This window comes from Pinus tabuliformis, chromosome 8 (genome assembly GCF_031772625.1).
Source record: "Pinus tabuliformis cultivar Carrire ecotype Pingquan chromosome 8, CPIR1, whole genome shotgun sequence".
NCBI classification, from domain to species: Eukaryota; Viridiplantae; Streptophyta; class Pinopsida; order Pinales; family Pinaceae; genus Pinus; species Pinus tabuliformis.
The window spans coordinates 1961511853-1961534567 of record NC_142294.1 but is presented as its reverse complement, the minus strand read 5'-3'; the positions used below and the strand labels follow the sequence as shown (position 1 = coordinate 1961534567).

The following is a 22715-nucleotide window of genomic DNA, read 5'->3' as shown; positions in this document are numbered from 1 at the left end:
ACTTTTTTTTTTTGTGACATTTCAGAAGCTAACAAAAAAAACCCATTTAAGAGGAACTCTCGCTGAACCTCGGGTCTCAATTTCAGATCTTGTCTCCCAATATTTTCGGCGATATGATCTGAGGAAGTTAGGGTTTTTGCAAGCTCCAGAATGTCATCTAAAATAGGTCATCATGGAAGTTTCGCTATAACTTGTTCACTACAAAGTTTCGGAAGCTTAAAAAAACCCATTTGAGAAGAAAGCGGTCTGAACCTCGGGTCCGAATTTCAGAGCTTTTCTCACTATATTTTAGGATATATTATATGAGGAATTTAGGGTTCTTGCAGACTCCCGAATTACATATTAAACAAGTGACCTTGGGAAAATAGTCATAACTTTCTCTCTGAGCATCAGATTGAAATTTCGTAAGAATTTATAAAAAGAGGACGGACTGTAGTTTCCTGTTTATATTTTTCAAATACGAAGGTCAAAACAATGACACGTGGCACTTCATACAAGTTCGCTCTTCTGAAAAGGTCTATAATCAGGTCATCTTGGGAGATTGTGCATAGCTCTTTCTTGGAGAATCTAATTTCGATCAGACTGGTGGAATTGGAAAGAGGGCACGGAGGGCTACTGTAGGTTGCAATTTTAGAATTGGAATATATGAAATTACAGAGTTACAATCGTTTCAAGATCGATATCCTAAAATCAAGAAAAGGAAATATGAGGAAGTTTGAGGGCAAGGATCTGGTAAATAAGATACTACAGATGGAACAATATTTTGATGTACATGAGGTGCAAATGTTACAAAAGGTACATATTTCATCTTCATATTTAGAACCGGATCAATTTTTATGGTATAAAGGGTTGGGTTCTCGTAAAGCATTTGTCACTTGGTCAATTTTCACAGAAGAAATGATAGCACATTATGAGGATACAAAGAGTAAAACCTTTTTTATTCAATTGATAAATCTCAAACAAAAGGGTTCAATGGCAGAGCACATTGAGGATTTCAAAAAATTGAATATAAGGGTAAATGATATTCTAGAGAAGAAAAGGATTGATGTCTTCATAGGGACTTTAAAGGATAACATTCGACATGAGGTTCGTCTTTGAGACCCTGATTCATTGGAGAAGGCATTCAGGTTGGCAAGAAAAATTGAAAGCAGAATTATGGAAACAAGGAATTCTACCACTCAACTATAAATATGGAAGTGTTTTTTCGTCTAGTCTTCCACAACCTACAAGGTTTACACGAAAACAATTGGAAGAAAAAAGAGAAAAAGAACTTTGTTACATTTGTGATAGCAAATGCACTAAAGGTCATAAGTGTGCGGAGAAGAAATTATTTTACATTAATTGTGAAGGAGGAAGAAAATGATCAAGAAACATCAAAAGATGAGGATATACATCAGGAACCAACCCCAGAGAAAAAAGAAATGAATCCAACCATATCTTGTAAAGCATTGGCAAGAATTACCACTCCTCAAACTCTCAAGATAGAAGGACATATCAAGAAAAAAAGCTTCAAAAAATGAAATATCACATCGAGAAAGAAGAAATGAATCCGACCATATCTTGTAATGCATTGGCTGGAATTACCACTCCTCAAACTATCAATATAGAAGGACATATCAAGAAGAAAAATGTTCAAGTGAAAGATCACATCAAGCATCAAGAAATGAATCTGACCATATCTTGTAATGCATTGGAAGAAATTACCACTCCTCAAACTCTCAAGATAGAACGACATATCAAGAAGAAAAAGATTCAAGCAGTGAAAGATCACATCGAGCATCAACAACAAGTTCTCCAACTTTTAAAGGATAACGCCACTTTGGTGCAGAATCAAATGAAACAACAGGCAGATCAACATCGTAGTGAAAGAAGTTTTGATGTAGGCGATCAGGTATTTTTACGGTTAAATCTCAAGAAATCTATTTATGAGAAGGAAATGTTGGCAATACTACATGCACTTAAGAAATGGCTACCTTACATAATGGGAAGACACTTCAAGGTAAAAATGGATCATGATAGTCTTAAATACTTTTTATAACAAAGATTATCTTTAGAAGAACATAAAAAATGGGTCACAAATATGTTGGGTTATGACTTTGAAATCATCTGCAAAAAAGGGAAGCAAAATGTTGTTGCAGATGCACTCTAAAAAAAGGATGAGGATGTGGAAGCATCGTTTTGTGCTATTTCTATTATCCAAGCAGATTGGATAAATGAAGGGGATGAATGGAAGAAGGACGAAGAAGTGTGGCCACTCATTCAAAAGTTGCAGAAGATCCCATTTCAAACAATATTGCCAGAACTTAACGAGGAAGGAAAAATCATATTGGAGCCTGGAGCAATCACAGAAACAAGAACCCAACAGCTAGAAAATCGATCAATTTCAGAGTATCTCATCAAGTGGAAGAACTTACCCACTGGAGATTCCACATGGGAGGACAAGAATTTTATACAAAAGCATCAAGAACTACTCAAGCGTTGAGGACAACACTTTTTGAAGGAGAGGGGTATGTTAGGTCCTTATACTACTAGTGTAACCTCTTATTATTATTAGTACAACGCCCTTCTTATATTTTTGTGCCCATGTAGTCCCCATATTTATATTATTGTGCCCCATAGAAGCCCACTATTGTTATAATTGTGCCCTTACAATATTATTGTTATGTCGGATCTGATTGTATTATGATCCCTTAAACTCCTATATATAGAAAGGAGGTCTTGTCATTTGTATCATCCAAGAATTGTTCATTTGTGTAATGTAAAGGATGTTTCCCCCTCGAAGATGCTGAATTCCAAGGCGTTTATCTTTCTTTTCTATCTTTTTGTGAGCTAGTTTCATAACAAACAAGTTTACAACAAGTACCATCCCCAAAATGCAAGCGCCCAAGGTTTTCTTTGGCAAAAAAATATTATTAATACACATCAATGTGACAATTTGACTATGTATGGGTATACCCTAGAATTATTAATGATTACCATTCTATCCTACACAACTAAGTCCTAAAATTTGTCAACGTTGTTAAAATATTAACTCTTACTTAGGCATAGTTGACGTAAGGTCAAATAACTCCCTTCCACTATAAAACGGATATAAATTGACTATTTTAAACACTATCATATGGTAAAACAATAATATGATTATGATTAATAAAGGTATGTCACAAGGGCCTATCCTTATATGATCAACTATTATGGAGTGATTGTAGTGGCATAGTTTATTATTGTTAGAATCTCACAAATGTATCTACTATAATGCAACTTAATTGACATCACTTGATAAAGTTATAATCACTATAAATTAACAAAACATTTATGAAAACTTGTTATATAATTCTTATATTTTAAAATATCCTTAATTTACTTTATCACTGTAAAGTTGAGAAATCTACTATGTGAAAACTAAAGTTGTTTGTAATGTTTTTCAAATGTTTTATACTAACTTGAGAAATTTGTTATGAATTAGCTGATAGAGTGAATTATTTCAAAAAAATATTGATTAAAGATACTATTCACATATAAGCTAAATGTTCCATACAGTTCACCAAATGTTTTAGAAACGTTTATGTCTCGTCAGGTCTGTTGATACAGGAAACATTCAATAGACCTTTCTCTAACCCATTTTCCATGGTTTCTCTATGTGTTGAATATCTGATTGGCCGCCATTGGCATCACTCCCTTATGCTCCACTAGTTTGTCACCCATCCTGCGGCGTACCTAACTTTTCCCTTCACCATCGGGATCTCTCTCTCAATAGTTTCACTACGCGCCTGAGTTGTTTGCGACCAAAGGAAACATAATCTCTTGTCTCTACTGTTAGTGGCACATCGTTTCAAGCCAAAGGTTCTCATACATACTCGCACAATCTCCAACTTGCCCTCATTTTCTCACAAGGGAAGGATTTTATTATACATTTTTAGATGGGAGTTTCAATGTGAAATTTTTTTTTGCAAAGGTCACCAAATCTCCATAAAAATGGCCCTCCAATGATGCCCAGGTGGTCTTATGATTTCCCTCTATACCTTGCTTCTCCAACACTAATTGACACAAAGTTTCATCCAAGAATTCTCTTCTAACATCAGTATGCTAGAAAACAATCTTGTTTGTGTTGGCCTACAATTATCTAATGTGTGATGGCTCCAATATCGAGTACAACCTTGAGCCTCACCAACTTGAGTAAAAGCTCGATAGCTTTGTAGACCATTCCAAACACCTAAGTCCCCATATCATCATAAAGTGCCTTTTCTATTATCAAGTATCGGCAATCCAATCTTAGCCACTCACTAGAATCATCAATTGCTTATTTGACATGGTGATGGTTGGTCTTAGCATAAGCTTTATGGTTTTCGAGAAAGCTTTCTTATTGAACATTTTTGCTTATTTGTTTTTTAGTTTTCATTCAAAAGCTTTGTTAAAGATGCATTTTCTCATATCCATTTTTGGCATAGTGTTTACTAGCAAGTAGAATTATAAAAAATGGTCCAAAATGATCAAGCATACCATCATTTTTAATGATTTATAGAAATACATCTATGAAAGAGAGGATGATAATGCACCTACCGAGCCCATGTTGGATAAAGCACTAGTCATTTGAGTGAATAACAACAACAACAAATCTTATGCCTTGGTTGTTGTTTGTGTAAATGAAAATTTCAGTCATCATATAGTTTCAATTACAAGTTCTTATGGTGCATTGAAAAAGCTAGCTAAAATATTTATATGACTCACTGAAAACTGGAAGTTGTTTAATTGATGGTCAAGTTCTTCAACCTTGAGTTGAAAGACGATGACCCCTTGGCCCTAGCCTCGGAGATTAGAGCCATCATGCATGATGTAGATGCCACTAAAGTTAAAGTGGAGATTCCTCTCACAATGTTTGTTAAGACCATCTATCCTACATACTCTCACTACCTTGAACCCATACAAGCCAGCGCGCAACTCAAGGCTATTACTTTTGACACCTTTGTGGAAAAGTTTGCAAAATGAGAGAATATTTTTGGGTAGAGGAAGACAACATCTCAGTCCCCTGAAGAAGTAGTGGGCCTTGCCTAGAAAGACAATAATCAATCATGTGATTCTCCTAAAAGAAGAGGCAATAAAAGAGGATGTGGAAGGAAGAATCACAAAGGCAAGAAGGGTAAACACCATCAAGGAGAAATATATGATTTTCACTGCATTCGTTGCAATAAAGATGGACATGATGCATCTACATGCAAAATCCTTGAGAGGATCAAACAAGACCACAAAGAAGACAAAGGTAAAACACCAAATTCTACAAATGGTAAAGCACTTGAATATGCTCATTACATTGTTTCCCATTGCAATAATGGAGTAACTAAAGAATTATTTCATACTTCATTTGTTTCTTAGAGAGATGCATGGTTGCTTGATACAGGTGCAACTTGCCATATGACCTTTCAGAAAGACTTCTTTAAAGTCCTAAGTGACAATGTAAATGGAGCAGTGTACTGTGTAGGCAAGCCAAGTCTCAAGCCATTCAAATTCACAACACTAGGCTTTAAAACACATCAACTTCCTCACTTTCTTTTGCATCATCTACTCTACCTTCTAGAGCTACAAAGAAACTTGGTATCCCTTGTTCGCATACACCAACAAGGCCACTCTATTCACATGTTTGATGGGAAAGTAGAGATAAGCATTTGACAACACAATTATCATGACTTGAGTAGAGGAGGAAATACCACTAAAGTTTCAAGGAACATTTGCTAGTGCACAAAATTGTGCATCCCTTTCTCAGTACAATGAAGGTACGTTGCCATCCAATCTTCTATGACATGTAATATTTCAACATCTTAATTATAATAGTCTTCGTTTGTTAAAAAAAAACAGTGTTTCTGGTTTGCCAACTATTCTAAGGAAATTAAAGCAATGCTAGGTGTGCATCCTAGGAAAAGATAACAAACTAGAGAACTTGCACTAATTCATTCAAATTTGTGTGGCCCTATGCCTATTCCTTTTACTAATGGAAATAAATACATGATGAATTTTATTGATGATTACACCAAGATGTCTTGGGTATACTTGCCGAAAAGTAAATGACAAGCTTTTGAAACTTCCAAAAATTTTCATCCATGGAGTGAAAATGATGCACAATCACATATTGGCTCCCTTTGTACTGATCATGGGAAAAAATAAACTTTTAGCGAATTTGAAAACTATCTTCACTGACATGGGATTCAACATCAAACTATTGTTTCATATAATCCTCAATAAAATGGTTTAGCTAAAGGAATGAATAAGACTATTTTAAATATGGTCGCTCAATGTTTTTAAAAAATGTGAAGATGTTTTGTGTTGATGCAGTTCTATGTGCATTATATGTCAAAAATAGATGTCCATCTCATGTTATCATAAATAAGACCCATGAAATGTGGCGTTGCCACATTCCTTTAGTCAGGCATCTCAAGATCTTTAGGTCCACCTACTATGCCTTGATTCCTAAGTTACAAAGAAGCAAACTTGATGCAAGGAGTCGAAAGTGCTTCTTCTTGGGGTACTCAAATACCACCAAAGCATATCGTCTTTATGATGAGGTAAATAAGAAATTTGTTTTGTCTAGAGATGTGATTTTTCTTGAATATTCTAAGACTGACGACACTTTTGAGTGACAACTTAATCGTTTAGATAGATTCAATCATGCAAAAATTTATCATGAACTCGATAATGAGATTCCACATCTTGAAGGGGGGATCCCTAATCTTGGATCAATAAATGGAAACTCCTTCTAAATCACCGATTCGCCCTCATGAAGTTTTGGCCACTTCTTCAGATCAATAAGACCCTTTGAGTGATGTGATTAAGAAGATTGAAATGTTAAATCTTGATGTAACCCTATCTCAATCAACATAGCAACCTAAACCATTTTAAAAATGTTCCCCAAAATGGCCCACCAAGACACTTGAAAGTGTTCACCTTGATGAGGTCGGAAAGATAAGAAGTAGAAGTTCCATCAAACAAAATGGAGGTGATGTAGATGTTTCTGATTCAATTGATAATATGGATGTTTCATATGATTGTGAATTGAATTTATTTACTAATTTTGAACCAATTTCCTTTAAAGAAGCCTTTTATGATGAATGAGAATATGCAATGTAAAGGGAGTATGATGCTCTCATAAAGAATGGAACATGGAAGTTGTTGGACACTTCATTTGGAACCAAATCAATTGGTTGCAATTGGGTCTACATAACAAGTACAATCAAATGAATCACTTGACAAGCACAAGGCAAGGCTCGTGACACAAGGAATTGCACAAAAAGGTGTTGATTATGAAGATACCTTTGCCTCCATAGCAAAATGTGCCACCATTCAAAGTCTCTTTGCCTTGGGAGCTCAAAATGGATGGAAAGTTTTACCAAATGGATGTGAAGACTATTTTTTTTAATGGAGACTTAAAAGAAAATGTCTTCATGTCTCAACCATAAAGTTCTGTTGGGAAGGGAAAAGAACAAAAAATATGCAAACTCATAAAATCCTTATGCAGCCTAAAATAAGCATTGCAAGCCTCATGCAAAAAGTTGACTGAGCATCTTCTAAAATTATAAATTTCAAACACTTTAATCTTGATGATGCAACTTTGTTCATCAAGAAAATTAACAAAATTGTTGTCTATCTTCTAGTATATGTAGATAATATGTTGATAATAGGGAACAATGAAAACTATGTTACATCCATAAAGAAAGAGTTGAAGAACATATTTGAGATGACAAATTTGGGACACCTTCACTATTATTTGGGCATTTAAGTGACCAAACATCTAATGTATATATTCCTTTCTCAAAAAGGTACAATGGAGCACTGTTGAACAAGTTGGCATGGTTGAATGCAATCCCTTGTCTACTCCAATGGAACAAAATCTGAATCTTACATTAAAGAAGGAAATGAATTTAAAGATGCAACTAAGTATAGACAACTTATGAAAAATCTTATCTACCTCACCACTACTTGACCAAATATTTCATTTGTTGTTGGAATCATTTCTAAGTTTATACAAAAGCCTAGTGAAAGACATCACTTTGCTATGAAAAGAGTTTTAAAGTACTTATGTTTTACACCTAATCCTCGAGGAAATATGAACAATTAGAACAGGAATTGACCTTGAAAAATGAATTGAATAGGTCATACTTTTATGTTATATAAGTATTTCTCATTAATACCAATGTCAAAGTTTTGGAAGTTATTCCTTAGCCTAACATAAACTAATCAAATCATTACAATGCATTAAATTTATGAAAAAAATATTTAAAAAAAAATAGTTGTTTAATACTTTTATTAATTTTAAATGGAATATAAATACCTAACCCCTAAATATAAATACCATGATTATTATAACAGTTAATTTAATCATTAATAATTAATATTACTTTTAGTTATTAATATATTCTAATCAAATTTAACATCACATTGAATGTTTACATAATATAACTGCAATCTAAACACACCAATTTGCTATTGTTCCATGTTATAATATGTTTGTTAGAGTGAAATATAAAAATAATTTCATTTCATTCCCTTAATACTAATCTCTACTAACTTTTTAAAATGACATCACATGATTTAATAAAAGCATTGTGAGCTAGCATCCACAGTAAGTTCACGAGCAATAATCATTATATGTTCACTGATTTTGTTATACCCACACTCTTCTAAATGGTACCTCTACGGGCTATTTGATAAAGCAATCCCTTGATGTCATAGAAGCATTCTATCTTATGTACTTAATTGAAGGTGTTTTCACCTGATTGTATATATCCCACACACTAACCCATGACTGACATGCTATACCATAAGCTAAAAGCAATAATTAATTGCCATATCAAATTAACATTATTCAGTTAACATGCTTCATACATTTGCGAGGCCAAACCTGTAAAACTCTTGGCAGCCTTGTAAATTGAAATTACTTAATTTGAAGGAAAATAAGTTCGCCTACAACTAAAATGCTCGATACATTTGCAAGGCCAAACCTGTGAATCTCTTGGCAGCCCTATAAATACGTGTTAACTATACTCTAAGCAGCAGTACGAGGAGAAGCACACAGACAATGCTTAAATATTTCCAGCTATTATTGTTTATACGTTTAACATGGGTAAAGGTGGATCGGTATATAAATACCATTAACCTAAACCAGTGTGACAAAAGGACATCAAAACTGAAATATAGGACTACATTACAGTGCTCTTGAAAGGAATCACCTTTCTACAATTTCTTACCGACACATTTATTCGTACTGTGAACATATCCTCGGCTCACTTGGCAGGTGCAACAATGTCAAATTGCTTTAATTACAAAAAAATGGAAGAGTTTCATTGGAAGATTAGACAAATAGATTTTGAATACGCAAAAGCCACAAGTAGCACTGATATTCACAAGTGGAATTTATAGATGTACATGCTCAGTCATCCCAACTCGGACACTCTGAAGCTGAATACGAGATAATCCAAAAGTTCTTCATTCTCCACTGATCATGCGGGATTGGAAAGGAACCCTTGTTATCTCAATCATTGTCGAATCGTGCTCGCTAAGTGGATGCTGCCAGGGCTCACCATCCATCTGCAAGTAAGCTCGCTTCCTCCGCCCACCCCTCAATTCTAATTTGAAAGCGGCTGCCTGCATTATATAAACCGTCAAACAGATTCATTTGAAATATAGGTATGGCAGGTCCTCGCTGAATTATTTAAATAAGCCTCCAGAAAATTTTATGAGATGACACTCACACTATGGAAGAGATAAAGAGTATAGTATCAAGAAAATGGATAAAAACTGAAGCAGAGACCTGAGCAAGATGCTTTGCTGATATAAGATCAATCATGACAAACGATGAATGCCACCCCTCCTTTAGTCCAAAGATTTCAAGCAATCCATCATCAGGGTGTGCTTCAACAAAACCTCTCTGTGAAATGCACAAAAAAGACCATTAGAATCATTCCCTTGAGCTTCAACAGTATTGTGGGTGCACACCAGAATAAAGATTAAATGCATAAAGACATGAAGTTAAATAGAGAAACAACACACGAGTATTACACATCGAAACCTTCACAAAAGAGCATCTCTGAATGGGAGTCGGGACACGAGAATAAAGATTCCTTTGAGAAATTTGTATGTTACACGAAGGTTTGGGGACCAGGTGACGGGGGTGAGATTTGGGGGATCCTTTGATGATGACATCAGTGTGGGTAATCAAATGGGTCTGCAGGTTTAAGTTGCTCTCAACACTTCAGCGTAAGGTGGGGCCCAGAAATGATAAAATTCTTCAAGAGAGTTTTCTGGGCCTTATGCCCTTCCACTTGGCTGACAACCCATTTAGGGCAATGGGTCTCTTCCTTCCTGCAGGTAGAAACTCTATTCTCTGTTAGATTTAGACCATAAGATGTTCCTAAGCATCTTTTCTAAACGATGATAGGCTCTAGCAGAGTGAACCAGTCATGAAAAGTAGTATACATGCATGGTGCTCAACACTTTAGTGCAGGTTTGAGACATTAGGTTTTGTAATTCCCCTATCAATTTTCCTAGCCACTCTTTGTAGCACAGCGTCCCAGTGTTACTTGGGAGCGGGAGCGACCATTTTCAGAAGTTCCCGGTTTGGGAATGAATCCGAGAGTGATTTAAAAATAAATATATATATATATATATATTTTATATTTTTTAATTTTTGATACATATATGTCAACAAAAACATGTAGAATGATGAATTAGATATAAAAAACATAAAAAAAACATAGATTGATCATTGAACCATATCACATCAATCATCTAGATTCTAGAAATTATAATCTTCATCAACCATGTCCACAAGTTAGTAAAATACATATTACAACTGCAACATAATGAGTCTCGTGAATCATGATTCATCAAATTCAATCTTAAAGTTTCAACTTCAAGCTTTCAAAATTGAAAATTCAATATATAACATTTATCATCATTGATCACCAAAGTTGTACTTGTAAGCTAAGTTTAATGGTTAACCATTACAAGAAGTAATATCTTAGATATTTCTAAGTCCTAACTTCTAACTGTTAACATGAAATGAAATGTTATAAAATGAAACATGAATAATGAAATGAAATGAAACAACTTTAGTCTTTCACGAAGCATCATATTCATAATTCACAATCATTACCAATGAGTTATAATTGCCAACTTCAAACTTCAAATTTTCATTGTCACAGTCATATATTGTTTACAAAAAATATCATTATGATATGAAAGAGTCAAGAGTCAAGAGTCAAGGACCCAAAACTCAACAATTATGAAAACTAATAGAAACTAGAAAAGACAAGTAAACTGTAAATCTACATGTGGCCCTTGCCACGAGAGTCTCTAGGAGTATAAGCAGGTCGTGGTGGTCTTCTAGGAGTCTCCCGCACAGACCGACGACCAAAACTAGAAGGCACATGCCCTCCACGCGAGGGTGTAGATGGAGGTGGCGACAGCAAAGGAACAAGACTCGGACCTCGAGCGCTGCTACTAGATGGTGGAGGTGGAGGTGGCATGGCTGCTGCAGCTGCAGCTGCTTCATTTTCATCCCTTATAAGTTCCTCTTCCAGTTCTTCAAGATGCACTATACCATCCTCCAAATTGTCATCCTTTGGGTGATTGTCCCAAATTCTATATGTGGGATCCTCATAAGCCCGATCACAGTAATGACTCAACAACCTCAAGTTGTAGTGCACATAAACCAAGCTTTATGCTCGATTTTCATTGAGTCTGTTTCTTTTCACATTGTGTATGAAGCTGTAGGTGCTCCAACACCTCTCTGCAGAAGAAGTATTCACAACCTGTGATAGAATTTTTTTTTGCCAATTTTGGCAAAAGTCCATGGCCGCCATATGTTTCCCACCATGTGAGAGCATAAAATCTGTCTCTGTCTTCCATTGCATGGAAGGTACCAAACAAACCAGTGCCACTGAAGTATTTGCCTATTTCAAGGCGCACAGCTGCACATTCCTCCCTATCAGGTATCAACTTTTCCAATGCTTGCAAATATCCACTAGTTACCTCTGCATCTAAATGGGGTTTGGTCCTAATCCCACCCCCTGGTGCAGGTTGGCCCAACCAAGATGTAGAGTAGTATTTTGGCGTAAGGATATACGCCAAGCAATGTAGTGGAAGATTAAGTTTATTCCATTGTACACACAAAATTGTGAATCATTTTGTACAAGTTGGAATCTCTATTATGAACAATATCTTTTATTTGCCCCAACATGGTATCCATCTGCTCATACACCTCGCTAATCACTAGTTTGTCTGTATCTGCAAACCGACTCATGTGATAAATGGGCTTGGTGAAATCCAACACTTGCCTCACACTTGTCCAAAACTGACCATCAAGAGCGGCCTCCTCCACCAATTCAAAACCTTGCTTGTCAGCTGCATTTGTAGCCCTTTCCTTTAATACCTGCCAATGTGGACTTGATACCATGCTAGCCAATGACTCTCTTACCTTCAAAAGGCACTTGAAGGTGAGGTAATAGCTATCAAATTTGGTCTTCGCAATCTTCAACAACTCCAATCTCGAGCGATTGCGGAAAAGGCCATGTGTATTGCTATGATTTGTAATAAATTTTATCATTTGATTGCCTTTCTTGTACAAATCACCAATCCATTGGTATTGTGCATTTTTGTTCTTGACAACATCATGCATCAGAAGGTTCAATGTGTGAACCAAACATCCAGACCAAAATATGTTGGGGTATTTATCCTCAATAATTGCTCCCGCTGCCTTACAATTAGGAGCATTATCAATGATGACTTGGATGACATTGTATGGCCCAATACGGTCAATTGTTTCAAATAATGCTTCTGCAATGTTGATGCCGGTCCTGAACTTGTCTGAGTAATCATGTGTAGTTAGAAAGATGGCATCACTAACAGACACAACAAGAACACTTATCAATGGCTTTCCTTTTACATTTGTCCATCCATCAGATACAATGGACACCCCATGGTCAGTCCAAGAACTTGTCATTCTATTCAAAGAATGTGATATTTTTGCTTTTTCATGATCAAGTCCAACGGTTCTTGCCTTGTCATACCCAAGGCTCTTGTATCCTTTAGGGGCATCATTTATGGCAGAAACCATTTCGTGCCAATAAGGTGAGCGAAGAACATTGAATGGTATCCCACATGCATAGAGAAACCTGTAAACCTTTGAATCCACATCATTCCTACACCCCTCATCAAGGAAATCTGATATGGTTCTACGCCTTAAACCTGATGACCCTGTGCCTCCATATCCACTGCCTTAGGAGGATGTTGAAGGAATTCTTTATGCTTGTGATTGTGAGTTTGGTCCAAAGAAACCCCTTGATTTTTTTGATTTGTATTGGGCCTCCTCCTCTTCCCTTATGTATTTGGCTCTATCCGTTGCAGACACCGCTGGACAAGTTTTGATTTCTATTTGTTTGTCTCCATCCCATGGCCTTTTCCCGCAGAGGTGTTTTCTGGCACGGGTGTATGAACCTGTGTAATCATTGTTGCAATGGGGGCAATGAAATTTAGTGGTTCCACCCCCTTTCCCTGCTTCGGGCCTGTTAACATATTTCCACAATGGGGTTTGGTCTTGTTTAGTTTTTTGAGAGTCATGTTCACCCTCCTCCAACTCCTCACCAGAGTTTTCATCAAATCCACTTTCTCCAGCTTCTTCATCCCCCTCTTCATTTTGGCCCCTCCGTTTCCTACTCTCCAGCACCATAATAACCATAAAAGGGACCAAGAAGAGGAAAATCCCGAAAATATAGCTAGGTCCATGATGTTTGATATTTGTAGGCTTTTGAATTTGCAAATTAATTTAATTTATTTAGATTAATTAATTTAATAATTTTAATCTATTAATTTAATTTAGATTCATAATTTTTTTACTAAATATAATTAATAAACTAAATTAAACTACCTAAATTACTACCTAACTAAATTAAACTAACTAAACTAACTAAATTACTAAGTTACTTACCTCTCTGCAGGCTTGCTCCTCGTTCCTCAGCACTTGCTCCTCGCTTTTCCTCGCTCCTTTACTCTTGCTCTCCTTTCTCTTGCTCTCATTCAAGTGATAATGAAATGTTTGTTTGCCCCATTGAGCTTTTAAAACATTTTTTTTTTTAAATTGGAAATTTTTTTGCGTGCATGACTTTTTTTCCGCCCGGATCGCTCCCGGCGTCGGTCGATTCGTTCCCGGAGCGAATATTTAACGCTCGGGAGTGACGCTCCTGATGTCGCTCCCTAAATTGGCAGGGAGCGCAATTTTTTTTATCGGGACTGCACTCCTGACCCGCTCCCGCCCGGAGCGTGGATTGGGAATGGGAGCGGGGGGGGGAGCGCTGCCCGGCAACACTGGTCCCACAATTCTTTGGAGAGCGAATGAAAGAAAAAGGAATTCCCTAAGAATTTAAAAACTTGACCAGGTTGAATCCAGGTCAGCTCTTGGCCCGCTGGCCACTCAGGGGCATCCTTCTAACCAATGTTGTGAAAAGCGCGAGCGGGATTAAATCGGCGCGGGGAACGAATCGGAAAAATTGGGAAAAAATCGGAAAAAGCGGGAAAAAATCGTTTGGTACAAAAATATTCTTTTTTTTTTTTTTCATTTTTTTTTCAAATTTTTTAATATCTAAACCATCTACAACATAAAATAAATACATTGACACATAAATATGATAAAAAAACTAATATATAAGATGTTTAATATCATTTCTAGCGCTAAAATCACACATAACATTGAATCATGTCCTGAATAGTAAGTCCTGACTCCTGAGTCCCAACTCAGCGTCAAAATATCAACAAAAAATATGATAATGTATCTCATCATGTCATAATGTCATATACAATAAAATGAGGTCTAATCCTATTGATTTCCTCTACCCCTCTTGCGAGAAAATGCCACAGCTTTCCCTTTCCCTCTAGATGTAGATGCTGGTGCCTATGCTGGTGGAGATGGCAGTGGAGTCTGATGTGCTCTAAAAGCTGAAGAACTAGAAGTAGGAGCTATAGGAGGTAGACCACGTCCTCTACTGGTGGCAGGGGTAGCCCGAGCCGGTGGTGTCACCTGGAAACATTACAATCTCCCAATCCTGAAAGATTTAACTTTCTCCATATGAAATCCAATGAGGCTGGAACCACTCTCAAACATCCTGAGTCATTTCATGGTAATGTTAAAAATTTAAGTAAAAGGATGAAAATGAAGATTAAGGAGAATGCCACTTTTACTTTAAGAATTTAACATTACCATGAATAACATATCCATACTAGGGCCTAGACTTGATCATTAAGCTTCCCCACTCAAAAATTATTTGTTTCTTTCAAAAAAAATTGCATGAAAAAACTCAAATGACCAAATGAAAAACCAAAAAAAATTTTATAAAATCGTGCTGTCCCGGCAACCCCGTTCTTTTGAAAAAAGCGGCAAAAAAAAGCCGATTTTTTTTCGTGTAAAAAGCGCGATTAAATCGGCGCGGGAAAAAAGCGTGATTTAATCGCGCTTTTCACAACACTGCTTCTAACTCATTCAAAAGCTTTGGATACTAACCATTTGGATCTCATATCCTGAGGCTTCACAAAATCTCTGTAGACAATCCATTGAATTAAAGAGGGTTTCCTTCTCCTATAACAAAGTGAGGAAGTAGTAATCAGCCAAGTGGCCATTCACCAGTTGGGCACCATCATGACTTGATAAAACAATGCCCTTCATAAGTCACTGGCCCATTCTATTTTGAAGATGATATCCTAACATTTCTACAGACAGCATCAAGATCCACTGCCAGGGTGCAACTGCAAACCAGTCTAATTAGCCTGAAGAGGCCAGTTTCTTCAGATCTAGCCTAGTTAATAGACATGCACACTACACATTAACAAACAGGGTTTCCACAACATTAATGAAGAAAGGCCCAGGCCCAAACTTCAGCACGGCGATGATGAAAAGTCATTCCACTCTGTCATATACCTTCTTAAAAACAACTATAATGAACATGGCATCGAGTCCAAGGCTTTCTTCCCATCCCATCTTTTCACAGACCACAACGATACTATCTAGAATATAGTAGCCTTTGATGAAGACTTTCTGTTCAAACTTTATAATTTTCAGTGGTAGTATCAGAGCCTTGGCTAAAATTTTATACGAAACATCAAGGAATGTGATTGAGCACCAATTGGTAATCATCTGAGAGTCCCAAGCTTTGGAATGAACCTGATAAGCAATTTGCTTATGCAACTCCCAAATGACTCGCTGCACATTGTCCCCCTATACACTTGTGACAAGTCAGGTACAGAAAAATCACATGTGGCATGTCCAACTTGGCATTAACCATATCCTTAAAGATTGTTATAAACTTGTCAAAAGTCAACTCCAAATCACATTGTCTTTGATGTTCTTGAAACAGAATGGGGGGCTACATTTATGCATGTCTGCATGTACACCCTTCACTCTTCCGTTGACACTCGATATTGACAAACTATCTTATAGTGGTTGAAAAATTCTTTTTCAATATCTTATTGTTCTGTCATAAGATCCTTAAGCGTTTCGAGAACTTTCATACATTTCATCGTCTCCTTCATTGAGGGCTTTGAAAAAGGCCTTCGTTGTCATGTCACCTGATTTAATCCATTGCAACATGGCTCAAATATGTGTCCCACAAGCTTTGTTTCAGTAGATAAAAATAGTCATGTTGTTGAACATTTGTCTCTTAGGCCAACTTAGTTGTAATGGTGCCTGAAAGAGTTGAAACAATCTTTGTTTCTGCTCTTTCAGGCACTATTGTATATAGCAGTAATGTCTGGTTAGTAGTTAGTGGTGCCTCTAAGCACATGACTAGTTTTTAACAAACTCTCATAGATTTGACCGAAAGAGATTCAGCATTACAAGTGGAACTTGGAGACAATGCAAAGTATACAGTAAAGAGATTTGGATCAGCTACGTTTCAGATGGAGTCTGGAAACTCTTTACACATGAAACAAGTTTTATTTGTACCAGGTCCGAAGAAAAATCTGTTCTCCATTTCAGCGTTGGAAGATAAAGGCTATAAAGTTGCATCCTTGGATGGACAAGTTCCTATATGGCCTAAGAATTCAAACACAGAATCTGAAAAAGTGATTGGTGTTCGAGGAGGACAATATAGATTGATAGAACGGCCAGCCTAAGCATTGATCCATGATAGTATCTGTCTATGTGAGCTATAGAAGATTTGCTCACTTACACTACAAGGCTCTACCAGCATTAAGAATGATGGTTATAGGTCTTCCCGAACTTCAGATTGAGCATAATGGCATCTGCAAAGATTGTGCACTTGGTAAAAATACCAAAGGATCTTTTCTGGGAACTGATAGTAGATCCAAGGGGATCTTGGATCTAGTACATTCAGATATATGCGGACCTATGACTGAAACTTCCTTGGGTGGCTACTTATAGTACGTAACATTTATTGATGATTTTTCTCGAAAGACTTGGATCTACTTTATGAAGACCAAGGATGAAGTCTTCAGCAAGTTCCCAAAATTCCAAACGCAAGTGGAGAACTTGACAGGAAGGAAAATCAATGGAGGAGAGTTGTAATGTTCCTAACTGGAATTTAACAGCTAATATTGAGCAATGGACTAGGAACAATAAATAAACTGGAACTCATACACAACAATTAAACACCAAAGTGTCCAACAACACAATCTAAGCCATTTTATTAATTTTATGAAAAGAAAGTACATAAAATGAGCTGAAATTTTGGAACCTGGTCTTGCTATGCAAGCTAAGCAGAACCCAAATAAATGGCCCGAACCCAAGTTGTAGAAATGGTCTCAAAGTGATTTGCACACTATCCAGAAATAAACTGCTACTGACTACTATCCAGAATACTCCTTGGAATGCTCTGAAAATTTAGCTATGAACTCCTCTCCCAAAACCCAGAAAAACCCATAAAGATTTGGGCTGAATCCAAACGATGAAGAAGCCCTCCAAAAGTGGTGCAAATGGCTCTTTGGCTGGCTATACTCTCTATTGGGTTTATGCCCTATATATCGCTTAGAAAATTCTGAAAAATTAATCCCGGCCTCTACACGAAAATCCCGACAAAACCCAGAAAGGGTTTGGCTCAAATCCGACTGACCCAGATGGCCCCAAAAAGTGCGAATGGCTCTGCCCGATAGACTCTACGCATTGCTGAAAATGCTCCCCTCAAATCTGCTCCAAATAGTTGTTGAATAGCCACCCAAACTCCACAAATTCTCCTCTAAAATAGGCTTTTTTTCCAGCCCCAATATCTCCAGAATTTGCTGCTCTCTCCCGTGCGAGCTTCAGCGAATGAGCTCTGCACACAACAAAAATAGATAAAATCGACCCAAATATCTCCTCAAACTCTGCCTTGCAAAAATGCCACCAAACTCCAGCTCCAATGAGGGAAAATCTCTCTGCAAAAGCCACTGTTGTTGCTGCAAATAATACTCCACAAAATCCTTCTGTGTCCAGGAAATGCGCATAGCTAGCCAAACTCCTGCGATAAAGCTCAAGGGAAGCCCTGAATTGGACTCCCAAATTATCTCACTAGGGAAACACATAACGTTCTCCAAAATGAGGGTGGAATTCCACTTGGAATTCCTGGTGCTAAACAAAACTCTGACCCTTGTTCTAAACAACTCCAAGAGAAGATGAAATATGAAGTGTAATAACCAAAAAGATAATCCACAAAATGAGTCCATCCTCCTTTTATAATATTATTTTATTGGTGGAGGCCATTTTCTACTAAATTACTTTTGTCGCCATTTAATATAATAATAATTTTCAGTTATTCTTCAATAAAATAATATACTAGCCACCTTTTTCCAAAAATATTGGCCCCTTTTTAATTAATATTACTAAAATTGAGCAAAATTTCTTAGTGACTCCCATGCTCACAAAATTGGGGATATTACAATCATCCCCGCCAAAAATTGCTTGTCCTCAAGCAATGCTCGAACAAGCATTCCCTCTCTCTATTAACCCAAACTGTCACTACTAACAATACTAGGGTCCCAAATGTGCCATTGAGTCACCCTGATTCTGTGCACCATCTTGTCATAAATGAATCCCTCGATACCAGGGTCCCATGCCAATCTCAAAAAGATGCCACCATGTCGACACTACGCAACTCTAATCACCACTGATTGCCCATCGTGTGCATGTCGTATCCTCCTCTCCAAGAACTCGATGGTGAAACACTGATAAAGGCCAAATATATCCTACCCAAGCATCTCCATGATGCCAAATCCTACCCATCCAAAGCTAACTCCAAACTTGTGTAGCAACAGTGAAAGCCTACCTCACCATACGATGAAGGCATCCAAGAACCCCCATGTGTCAACCCAAGAGTGAACTAGATCACTCTCTACCATGACTCTGCTCATCACAAGATAGAGTGATCTATCAACCAACTGAATACCTGGATCCCATAGCAAAACCTGTTGCGGCATAGCTCTGACAAGTGTTGGAATCCGTCTATATTGCATCTCTAGTCCTTGCATGCAATCAATGTACAAGCTCCATATATCATGAACTAATCTAATGCATGCTAAACTCCCATGAGCCTGCTACTGCATAGTACTGATGATCATTAGAAATCACATTTTCCAAATAGCTACCCTCTGAATGCAACTAATGGATGAGTATCTGATACTCGCAATTGACTCAACATATGTGGATCCATCCTGCCCCTGCCATCACCACTAAATCTTCCATATGCCCTCTCGATAATGTGCCAATACAATGTCTGGAGCCCAGACACCCACTGGTAAATTGCTTCAGTCGTGTTGAAGAATCTAGGGCAATTAGTATTAGTAGGATTCTTCTAGGCTTGATAACAATTTGTGAAGTGCTTTTACAATTTATCTTAGCTTGATCTTCTTCGTCTTTATTAGTGTGTGTGTTTACTTCATCAAACTGCTACCAAAAACAAAGAGACAAGAACACAAGATGTTGGCTTTCTGCCAGGGCCAAAACCTCTCCCTCTTGGAGAGGAAAACCTGCTCAAAATTCTTCTTATAGAGATTCCAATTGATGAATACCAAGACCCTTGACAAAAGTGTTTGACTCAAGATTACCTCCAAGATACTTGTCACTATCCCTTACAGTCTTTGGCCTTCAAGTTACAGACTTCTATTTTCGCACTGTGTTGCTTCAGAACTCTTCCTTCGCACTGTTATATCATTGTGTTACTTCAGACCTCGGTCTCCTTTTTCCTTCGCTGTCTAGGTACAGTCCTCGGCTTCTAGTATTCTCTTCTTCCTCGGCTTTTACAGTTCAACGATGAGAGTATCACTATACTGTTGTGACACTCTCTTATATCAATCTTGAATCTTCAAACCTTCACTGAGATGATAGAGATAGGACAAACTTCACCTGAAAACTTCTTAAGACATGTATCACCTTCTTGCTTCTTGTAATGCATTCTTCCTTCTTCGTTGTATTAATCAGAGAAGTCTGAGATTCCTTGATGATTGTGAGGTGAAGTCACTCCATATATATAGTGACTAGCATTATCATATTAGGCCGACATTACCTTGAGGAGATCACTGTCTATATTTTAGCCGACTGCAAGAGGGATAGTGACAATTGTTTTGGAGCGTAGACTTTGACTTTGACTTCTAGAATATTTATGACAAGACAATAAATCCTAAAGACATCAAGAAGAAGTCTTTGACCTATGGTAAACACATCTTGCTCATGAAACCCATGATGCAAGGAATAATAAATTCATTTGATTCTTCTTTACATAAAATTATAATTACAAGTCATAATGCAAACCGAACCTAGTTACATTTTCTTCAACAAGTCATGCATGGTATTCTCTGCTCACATAGGATCCCAACATGCCCTGTGGAAATTGCGGCACATGTCTCCCCTGTGACCAGCTCTCTAGGTGCAGGCTCAATGATGAACGCTATACCACCCTTGCAGAAAATCACCTCATCCCCTAGCTCGTGGTTGTTAACACGCGCACCAACCCTGCTCCTCCACTGGAGAATATCTATCGTGCCCCTAAGGCACTAGATCTCATAGCGTCGTCTCAGGGAAAATCCCCAAGTCCTGCTATCCATATTGTGGCTCAAGATCGAACACAACAAGGCTCCCCTCAACAACATGTGTTGCCAACGAGTGGAAGATGCGTGAGTTTTAATGGATATGATTAAGAACTTGTGTCGGCGCTCTTGACCCGTCGCGCGACCGATCCGCTCTCACAACCTGGGCATGTCTAACATCCTCATCAAGGAATCTCCTTGCTAGTAGCACTCCCTCAGTCCACAGTGCAGTGCCGCAAACTACTGCATATAACCATGTATCCTTGTGTCCCATGGCATACAACTACACCTAATCACACATCTCTGTGCACCGCCAAACCCTACTACATGTTGCTACATCATCCCAGATCAACTGGCATCCCTCTTGTATTGATGTGTCTTTCACTTTATGAGGAAATGCACTGTGATGTCAATTGCTCCTCCTACACCATGGTGCAACCCTGCACACCACTGCACACTGTTAGAAAATGTAACTATGTTTCGTCTTCAATAATGTACTAGAGTCATCATGTAATGTACTTGTCAAAAGAATAAAGAAAAGAATTATTATTATTATTATTGTGACTTATTAAAGCATGGGTTTGATCCTTGGGTCACCATGTCTTAGGTCAAAGTCCCATTGAGGACTTCTAGGATTTATTCTGAGTCTACAAAGTTATTGTACATTTAAAGAGACCCTTCTTGGGGTTTTGACTCATGTAAAAAGGTTAAGTATTGAGTCAAATATGAATTATGTAACCTCCACACCATGTCGGCATAAAAGAAGAGTCTGGTCTGGTCTAGGGTGAAGAGTCCCAAGGAATACTATTGAAAGGAAGAATTATCTTGACTAGGTTTTCCCCTCGAGGGGGGTTTTGCCTTAGCATGTGCCTATATCTTGTGTCTTGTTTTGTGATCTTCATACACACATAATATGGTAATTGCTTGATGAAATATAAGATAATAAAGAAGCAAAAGAAGCCAACACACTTACAAGTAATTATCAAGAAAGGAGAATCAAAGCCTAATATAATTACTTCGATTTTCGAACATGGTTTTAGAGCTAAGGTCAGGAAGAGTCGAAGATCACTTTGTTGGCATGGATTCTCCCTCTACATAAAAATAGGTTTCAACTTTACTGGAAGTTGGATCAAGAAGGTCATCTACTACTTGTTCAACAAGGTCAAGAGTCAAGGATTATTGGCTCTTACAGGTTCTCTTACTAGTGACTATGCTGTTAGAGTCAAGGGATCAACATTGTTGAAGCCGGATAATGGATTCAAGCTGCATTCTGTATGTTCCATGTTTGAAAAAGAATTTGCTTTTTATTGTTTAGAAGATAAAAAGGAAAGAATTGTTTTTGTTGATGGAAAAGTATTGGTTTGGGAAAAAGACTCTAGTATTGATAATGCTAGGGTTATTGGAGTTTTTGAAACTAGTGAAACTAGGTCTAAAGAGATATTAGATCTCATCCATTCTAATGTGTGTGGGCCCATGTCTGACAAATCACTTGGAGGTCATCTCTACTATGTAACATTCATTGATGACCATTCTAGAAAGACATGGCTCTACCTCCTCAAGACAAAGATGAAGTATTTGATAAGTTCAAGGAGTTTAGGGCTGAAGTGGAAACCCTAACTAAAAGAAAGATAAAAAAAGCTTTGAGGTCTGACAATGTTGGGATATACACTTCT

At 37.4% G+C, this 22715-nt stretch overlaps 1 protein-coding gene across 2 annotated transcripts in view; it reads right to left on the bottom strand.

The window, feature by feature from the left end:
- Window positions 1–8804: 8804 nt before the first annotated feature.
- The window catches only part of LOC149244313 (diacylglycerol kinase 3-like), a 266156-nt gene continuing 252245 nt past the window's right edge, over window positions 8805–22715 (bottom strand). For both annotated transcript variants that reach the window (XM_089374800.1, XM_089374801.1), the window contains exons 11-12: window positions 9794–9910; window positions 8805–9627 (exon numbers count right to left, since the gene is read on the bottom strand). In XM_089374800.1, the coding sequence (XP_089230926.1) occupies window positions 9469–9627; window positions 9794–9910 (276 nt within the window). In that variant the 3' untranslated portion in view covers window positions 8805–9468. The remainder of the gene's footprint in view (window positions 9628–9793; window positions 9911–22715) is intronic.